General features: G+C 32.3%; 1 protein-coding gene across 3 annotated transcripts; it reads right to left on the minus strand.

Moving 5' to 3' along the window:
- Positions 1 to 1086: 1086 nt before the first annotated feature.
- Positions 1087 to 8680, minus strand: LOC120580159 (F-box/kelch-repeat protein At3g06240). 3 transcript variants are annotated; one of them, XM_039833474.1, is made up of 5 exons: positions 7176 to 8680; positions 5784 to 6015; positions 5176 to 5403; positions 3140 to 3217; positions 1087 to 2315 (listed from the first exon to the last, which is right to left on the minus strand). In XM_039833474.1, exon 1 carries the CDS (start codon positions 8469 to 8471, stop codon positions 7362 to 7364), a length of 1110 nt encoding a protein of 369 aa, XP_039689408.1. In that variant the 5' UTR covers positions 8472 to 8680; the 3' UTR covers positions 1087 to 2315; positions 3140 to 3217; positions 5176 to 5403; positions 5784 to 6015; positions 7176 to 7361. The 3 variants fall into 3 exon arrangements, with proteins under 3 accessions (XP_039689408.1, XP_039689407.1, XP_039689409.1); XM_039833473.1 differs by having other exon boundaries at positions 1133 to 2315; positions 5784 to 5949; XM_039833475.1 differs by lacking the exon at positions 5784 to 6015 and having other exon boundaries at positions 1133 to 2315.
- Between the last annotated feature and the right edge of the window lie 669 nt (positions 8681 to 9349).

Below are 9349 nucleotides of genomic sequence, written 5' to 3' on the forward strand. Positions count from 1 at the left end.
TATAGTTTTTCTATCATGTGCAAATTTGCACATGTTAAGAAGTTCAAAATAGTAATTTAATTACAAATATTCACATTCATTTATTAATATGTTCACATGTTAAGGGTGTAAATTCCAAAAATTTACGTAACTTTGTATCTAATTCATTCGTATTAATTCGTTCTTTCTAATATTGTATTTGATACTTTCTCTTTATTTCATATAGGACCTGTTGTCTAAATTTTCTGAAGTTGATCATAGCTTGGCCAATGGATCATCAAGCAAAAGTACAGAAGTGTAGAACATGATTGGTGAATCTAAGGAGACCCTTGATTTGAATAGTCCATGCCCAATTCCTGAATCTGTTACTAAATTAAATGGTGAGTCATCAACTAAAGCAAGTGAAGTTGGAAAATGAATCTTGGGATACCCCTAATTTGAAGAGACCTTTCCCATTTTCCAAAGGGTCAACAACATCTTGCAGTATTAATCTCAAATCTGTGAAGATTGATATTGGAGTAACAATATTTCTACTATGGTAGAAAAAGTAGGGGTCTAAGATTTGTTTCAGTCAAATGCTTTGGATTTTAGGATGAATTTCTAACTATTAGGTTTGCTTCAGAGGTTGCTTGAGTGTTTGCTTCAGTATTTTGAATTGGAATTATGGTATTTATCTTGATGCCATTTTTATGACTTTTGCTTTGATGTATTTTTGAATCCTTAACAAGTGTCTAAGGGCACTTGTTAGTCAGAACCATTAATAATAGTTTTATATTAAAATATAACTTTTGAATCTTTTAAAACATTGAATGCCAATTTTATTTTACTTTTGAAACTTTTACATTTAGTTTCATAACTTACGTCCCAAATTGTAAGAACTAAGAACAAGTCAGAACAGAAGTTGGTATTTCCCTTATTTTAATAATTTCAATCTTTTCTTACTCACATAGACATATTTCTAGAAAACAGAACTAACTGCAACCCAAAAAGCAATATAAACTAATCATTTTCCAAATTAATGAAGAGAAACAAGCATAAGGAGTTTCCTTTTATAAAAAATAACCGAAAACTAAATACAGACATAAATGGTATTAACAAAAAATGCAATTGAAAACAAATATGTCACGTTAACATCAAAAGAAGACCATTCATGTTCTAACCAAATAAAACAACATCCCAAAAACTCAAATCATATCAAAATCCAACAAATTGAAAGAGATCGGAATGACAACATATTTAATGATGTACATTTATAGAAATGATGTTGATGTTTGTTGTCGACGTGTTCGTCTCTATCGGTTGTGATGTTTCTCTAACGTGTGTTATAGTGGCATGAATTATAGCAAAAACAAACACAATTATGACTAGCCAAAGTAATATCTCCATAAATATGTTGGGACTGCGATGTGGCGCTTGATTTGGTGTTGGTGTTGACACATCTATGTCGTTTGGCTCTTGTATCGGTGCTGGTGCTGGCATTAGCAATGGAGAATTTGGAGCATAACTTGAAAGTGACTTTGAACTCCGTTGTGGAGAGGGTTCTGATGAACTTTCACTTTTAGGAGCCAAACTGGAAACCAAATTCTCCATTGCTAACATACCAGGGGATGGAGCAGTGGTACTAACATGCACTGCATCATGAACATGAAATAACCTTATTAGCATCAATACATAAAAGAGAAATAACTGCAACCCAAAAAGCAAGACAAACTAAATAACTCTTCATTATTTTCTTACTTACATAGACATTTCTAGAACACAACTAACTGCAACCCAAAAAGCAAGACAAACTAAATCATTTTTCCAAATTAATAAAGAGAAATAAGCATAAGGAGTTTTCCTTTAATAAAATAACCGAAAAAACAAGGATTCAACAATGGGTTAGTGCTCTCCCGAAATTAAATACAGATAAGTGGTATAACAAAAAATGCAATTGAATCATATAACCAACCATGAATTCAAAATAAATCTAGAACACTTTGTTAAGATTTAAAATGGAATCATATGTCGCCCGTCGTCACACCCATGAAGATTAAAAAGGGTACCAAATATCGCAAAAGTAAACGCAATTAATAATAGGAAAAGTAATATCTCCATAATTTGTTTGACTATTTTGTTTGAGCTGTCATTTGGTGCCTGTGTTGGTGCTTGATTTGGTCTTGGCGTTGATACATCAATGTCATTTGGCTCTTGTATTGGTGCTGATGTTGGCACTAACAATGGAGAATTTGGAGCATAACTTGAAAGTGACTTTGAACTCCGTTGTGGAGGGTGCTCTGATGAACTTCGACTTTTAGGAAACAAACTCTCTAAAGCATATGGTTTAGGAGCATCGGCTACAATATCACATAACAAGCATAAATTCGTTAAAACTATTAATTGATCTCAACAATTAATTATTTCTACTTTGACATTATTGAAATCATGATTAGTTTTAAAGTGATTTACATGTTTTCAAGCAACATGGAATTTTTTACGAGCTTAGACTTTTGGCTCTTTTATAAAAACCAATGTTTCGGACTGACTCAAGGTTCAATCTGACTGCGATTGGATTCAATCTAAGCTCCGATAGCAGGTGACCATTCTGAATGTCATTCACGTCCCCTTAAGGACAGTTGTCCAGCTAAAGGACTATGAGTTAAAACCATACTTATCCACTATATATACATTTATACATGATATAGCCGCCTACCCTCTTGAACCCCTTGCTGATTTGGTCGTCATAGCCAATCTTACCCAATCAATCATCTCCTAAGGTCCAAAAGAATTAACTAATACTCAAGTTAACATTGACTAACTTTTTTTATCACATGTAGACTATCTCTCAAATAGGAGACTCTAAGAATCAATCTCGGGTTCCTTCCCCTTGTGAATAGTAGTGTTGTCAACTTTTCAACATTGTGTTGGCTGATTTTCTTTTTATGCGATTAATCCAAATACTAATGTTGGTGTGACAACAAATAAAAATACAATTAAAAATATTCATATAAGTGACGAGAGATAAATGGTTGGTGTCTCCCTATACCTAATAAAAGAAAAGCATAGTTTACGTACCGAGGGATGGAGCAGTGGTACTAACCTTATTAGCATCAAACAATGTAAACATAATTATCAATACATAAAACAAGAAAAGATAAAAGAGTTAGAGTTAATTATTTACCTTGACAGGGGAGGGATACTCCACAAAGAGTAAGCAAGTTGGCCGTGTTTGTGGCATCGAAAGGTAAATTGTCGATTTCTTCCAATTTAATATCACAAATGCAACCGTAAGAAGTAGTTATAATATATTCAACAGCAGAACAACATGAATCATATGGTGGTGAATTGTGGTCCATGTAATATGGTTTACACTCCCCCATCATATCAGTTATAATTGATTTACAATGTATAGTTGAAAATGGCATCAAGGAATTGCATTTGGATATCAATACAATTAGAAATATTGATAACACAGTGATCAATTTTGCCATCTTGACGCACCTGGGATGGGAAGAGAGCAAACCTATTACATTACTATGATTTGTTACATGTAAATTTGTTTCTTAACAAATGTTACATTTTCTTTTCCGAAAACTATGCAATGAATAATTATTTTTGTAACTGAACACCTTATTTTATATATTGTTGGAGAAAATAATACAATATGAACTGTCTATTTATTCTCGCTAACATATAAATTATTAACAATAATTTTTATAAAATTTTGATTAACCTAAAATTAATTTAATTTTGATGAAAATTATAGGCATAGATAATATATATTTTGCATTTTTATATTGTAACAAATTAAATTATACTTATCTTTTTCCATTGATACCAACAATATAACAAATATAATATCTTTTAAAAAATATAATATAAATTCATATCTTTCAAATGATAACAACAAAATAACATTCTTATGATCTTAAAAAAAAAAACATTTTTATGATCAAATTTGCTCTATGGTATAATTGGAATAAAAAAAAGGTTTAAATATGTCAAACGTCCCTGTAATTTCGCATGTTTTTGCAAATAGTCCCTGTATCTTTTTTTATTTCAAAATCATCCTTGTAAGTTACTAGCCGTTTGCAATTCGTCCCTCCCATTAACTCCCGTTACAAAAACGTTGTGGTGGCAGACAGAGACACACGCGGCAAAGTGTGAGTTGGCAAAAGCTTGCTTATGTGTCAAGAGAGATGATGAGTGGTTAGAAAGGAGGGATCAAAACCAAAAACGCAAAATTGCAGAGGGATGAAATTAAAAAAAAACGTACATTTTGTTCATTCCTCTCCCTCTATTTTTTTCTTCTTCATCTCCAAAATAGTTTTTCTTAAAAATTATTTTTGAAAGATGTCACTTTGAAAAAATATGTGATTTTTACTATGTAAAATTTCTAACAATGAGTATTAAGTTAATGAATATCGAAATCTCATTTTTAAATGTCAAATGAGTTTGAAATAACTTCTACTATTTTTTGAGTAAATTTATAAAAAATCCATTTTTAGAAATACAAAAAAAAAATCCATTTCTGTTAAATCTATAACAAACGGCCCCCTACTACTACTACCATAATAAAGAAAATAAGAAAATATTCCTTTAGATAGATTTCATAATTATCCTCAATTAAACTCATAATCTTTTTAATTTTACGCGTTCAATCGTCATATATATTTAATTAATTTTTTTGGTTTATCACTACGAAAGCCTACAACTAATTCCTTATATTTTACAAATAAAAAAGTCAATTTGTATCCAGAAGTCCTAGCTCAACTGGCAAAAATGTTAAAATTGTTAGGCCGGATGCCATGACCGGGGTTCGAACCCCGGTACCTCCACTTGTGTGTGTGAGTTTATAATGGCTTTGCCATTTCGTATATCTACCAAAAAAAAAAAAAAAAGTCAATTTGTTTCTTGTTGTTTTTAATGTGGTTCATGTGTTTTTTGTTTGTTGCTTCTTTCTTCTCCTTAGTATTTGATTCTCTAATTTTAAATAGTTAAAAACCAGTTCATGACTTTTAATAGCTGTTTTTATACTAGTTAAAAACCAAAGAATCGGATTTTGAGCTGCTTAAAAAAAAAAAACTGAGTTCCACTTAGTTCATACAAGTGGAACGACATCCTATCCAAACATAACACTGCAAATTGTAGATAGAAACAAACGATTTATCTTGATTAACTACTAAAGAAAGTATAAAGAGAATAGCCACAAAATACCTCAGGATTAAATTGAATGTTAGACAATGCATTAACTACATCAGTGAGTAAGACTGAATTACTGGCCAGGGAGGGAGGGATGCAAACTTAGTGCAGATTTTCAATTGAGCCCAATCTCAATTCTCCATCCTTACCCCTGTCAATTGTCATGAATTGTAACATGTCGGTCCAGTCCTTGTTGGTTATCTTACTCGAGGAACAGAACGGCATCTCCAGATACGAGCTGCCCTGTTCGTTATAAACACAATACAAACTGAAACAATCAATTGGTATTCTACATGATATGCTCTGCTCTTGTCCTAATAAACATGAGAAATGAGGGAAAACCTCGGTAAAAATGTCCTTATAAACATCAAATGACATCTAACAGCACATGACTCAATCTAAAATCTAATTTATTAAATGGTTAAAATAGTCTGCAACAGCAAAATATGATATAGCATGAAACCAAAATGAAAGGAAAGTAGCATCTACACAAATGCATTACCTACATCAAGCTTTAGCTCTAGTTCTCTTTGGTTATTACCATTACCAAGATGCATAAAGCTAAGAATAAGAAGTTAGTCAAATAGAGGTTAAAAAAAAAAAATCCTTAATATAGTACCGACCTTTAACAAGTTAGTCAACTGAAGGAAATCGAATTTGAGTCCCAAGCAAGCATACTGACTCTAGATGATCATCACCATTGATATCTCCACTGGTATCAAATATGCAGATCAACCCATCTACTGAAGCAGAAATGAGCTTACCTTGCTCATCAGGGACAAAATGAACCTAGAGTGACCACACATTTTTACAAACCAGGCTTGGATTCATGCATCACACTCATATTACAACTTTCTGGAAATGAAATATCATCAAATTGGAGTCCCTAATCTAAACAAATTAATTGAACAAAACAGATTATAACTTAAAATAAACGTATAATATAGTTTAAGACAAAAACAAAGATCAATCAATTGCTATTTTTTTCTATTCAAGAAATTGCAGATCAGGTAACATGGTCAACAAATCCAACATTAGAACAAAATCGGATATGATTCAACCAGAAAACATGAGAAATTCGAAGCACAAGAGACATATGGTGCAGATAGAGAACTCATAAGAGTGAGGAGCGCAGTCACACTGAAGAAGCTGAGAATTGTATCATTCTCTCAAATTTGTCGATGGAAAAAAACCACAAAAATTCAGGAATTTTCAAAATTTCCTCAATTTTGTATCCAGACAAGAGATATGAATGCAAAGCATTTTGAACCGTTTGATCACTTTGATGTGTCAATGTAATACTGTATGAGTCCAAATTCCAAATAGCAGGAGCTTTATTTGATTCAGAATCTCAGGCCTTGTGTATGCAAAATGTAGCAAGTTTCAAAAAGATTGACAAAATTTTCCTTCATTCAGTATTCTCCAGTTTTCATCAATATATAAATTGAACTTACAAGCCCTGAAACTTTCTTCTTTTCCCTCAAAAATTGCTAAATGACTTCAATCTATGGCTCATTAACTTTTTTGGAGGGTCTTCTAAAATTTCCAAAAACTATGTTGTTATTTGGCTGCTTTTGAAGGGTTTATAGGATGGAAGCAAGGAAAACTTCTGCGCAGCACCTATAATAGGACCAGCGAGATAGAACTTCAAGCGGAATATATGTGGTATCCATTACGACATAATTATGATTTTGATCATGATCTTGATCAACATGCATAAACAAGCCAGTCTTTTTATCATATATAACAATTTCAAGCAGCAACCACATCATAAATTAGAGCTCAATCGTTACACATGCATAAATAACAGTGAATCACACAAACAAAGTTGTCAACATTTCCAAGAAACATATTACACACAATTGAGACCAATAAACATTTCATGACATATTACATCAGCTCATGTTACAAACGCAACGAAACACATACTACCCTATAAATGCAGCTATCCAAAGGTACAAAATACAAGATAATTATAAATATCAAGAAAATGGTGAAGGAGAATATTTCACAACCTCATTCTTCTTAAGCTTGTTCACGGTCACCCGGGAGTGAAATCAGCGACTTTGTATACATAGCCACTTGAGATGCACGTGAAGCATTACGGTAGGAGTGATGCTCTAGCAGCTGTCCTTTGTCATTGAACTTCACCAATCCACTACCAGCATCTGTTCCAATAATATCATCGGCTGTCCTTTGACTTAAGCTTGTTCACCGTCACAAGGAAGTGAAATCAGAGACTCGGTATATATAGCCACATGGGATCCATGTGAATCGTTATGGAAGGAGAGATGTTCAAGCAGTTGTCCTTTGTCATCAGACTTCACTAATCCAGTATCACCATCCGTTTCAATAATATCACCACTTTTTGTACAACACAATGGAGAAAAGTAATCCGTGGGCATACTATCAAAAGACAGAACATGAGTCTTAGTCCAAGAAGAAGGCATTTTGTATTCTTTCATCACCCATATTTCAATTGTATCAATATAACAATCCTTAGCCCATAAACTAAGAAATTCTCCAAATACCCACAAACCACAATAGTCAAGTTGATGGTCAAACTCATATGGCAAATCCATATCAAAAAGTTTCCTTTCCATTAAATCAAAGACAACAATAACATCCCTTAATAAACGTGAATCATGACGATAAGCCAACCAATGAATAGCCTCATTAAATAGCAACCCCGGCTTAGGCTGCTCATCCTCAATGGGATTGCTATAACGGAAATGACTACCCTCGATCTCAATTTCTTTCCACGTATTACCTCTCAACGAGAAAAACTCCAATTGCGATGAAATATTAGTAACCGGATCAATGAGCATTGAAACCAACAAATAATCATCCGTTGAAGGGTCATACCCAAAACCATAGAAATACTCTGCATATAAACTGGAACCAAAAGGAGAGAAAGGTATTTGTTTGTGAAATCCAGTAGATGGATTCCAGAGGTATTTGTTTGGATAACAGTGCAAAAATATAAAGCCTCTGCATGAGCCTTTAATTTCAAGATTTAGATAAGATTCAGGAAGCAGAAAATCAAGATTGAGCGAAGCAGAAACAGAAACATCGTCGTTAAGCGATGATTCAAAATCTATAGATCGAGTTTCACAAGTTGATGTTGATATGAATAAAACTCTAGGAGTGTGTGTAATTTGAAAATGTGAATTTGCAAAATTGGTGTCAGAGATAAGAGAAAACCAAGACTTAGAAACGCATTTGAAACGAATAAGAGACTTCACCGGTAACCTTAGAAGGATTTGAATCATCAACTCATGAGGTAGATCCATGCGTGCCTCTTCATCCATGGTCTCTGAAGTTCTGATCTGAGTGAGATATAGAAGTGAATTTAAAGTTAAATTTGATATGTTAATGTTGAATGATGTTATTTTAACTTTTTAAGTGGCATCTTTTGAGATATTTTGTTTATTAAATGGAAGGATTCCAGGGTTGCAGATAGATAAGATGTAATGGAAAAATAGATTCTGTATTGTTTGTTTTTGAGGAGACATTACAATAATAGAAATGAATAAAAAGATGGTACAATAGTGTAGCTTTTTACCTTATTTATACTATTACGGGGTAACTGTAACTTTCTACTTTAGATATCAACTAACAATAATTGATTAACTCTAATTTAATATGTTTGATCTGACACTTTCAACTTGTTGGATTCATGAGAAGTAACGCTTTAAGAATAACGGTGGTGTAATAACGCTTTAGAAATGATATATTTTGTTAATTTTAATTAAAATATAAATTTGTTAATTTTTTTTTAGCGATTTAAGTTTATTAGTATACATTAATTTTTTGCATACTTGAATGTATTATTATAAACTATAATTAAAATATGATACAATATATAGTTAAATTCTTAGAAATTCATGTTGATTATAAAACATAGTTTAATTAAATTTATCTATTGTTGGTCTATTTAAACTTATATCATATTGTTAATTTAAAAATGTTCATATAAAATATGATTTTAAACAGGCTAATAAGCTTTCAGAAGGTCAGATTCAGACTTAAAAAATAAATCTATGACAGACCGCATGCCAGACTTAAACCTTACAAAGCTTAGCCTATTTTCACCCATAATTATGAGTCCTATGAAAGACGATCATGCTAACCACGACAAGGAAATCTATTTCAATAAGTAAATAAAAGAAGCCCAACCTACTAGCCA

Source organism: Medicago truncatula, chromosome 4 (genome assembly GCF_003473485.1).
Source record: "Medicago truncatula cultivar Jemalong A17 chromosome 4, MtrunA17r5.0-ANR, whole genome shotgun sequence".
NCBI lineage: Eukaryota > Viridiplantae > Streptophyta > Magnoliopsida > Fabales > Fabaceae > Medicago > Medicago truncatula.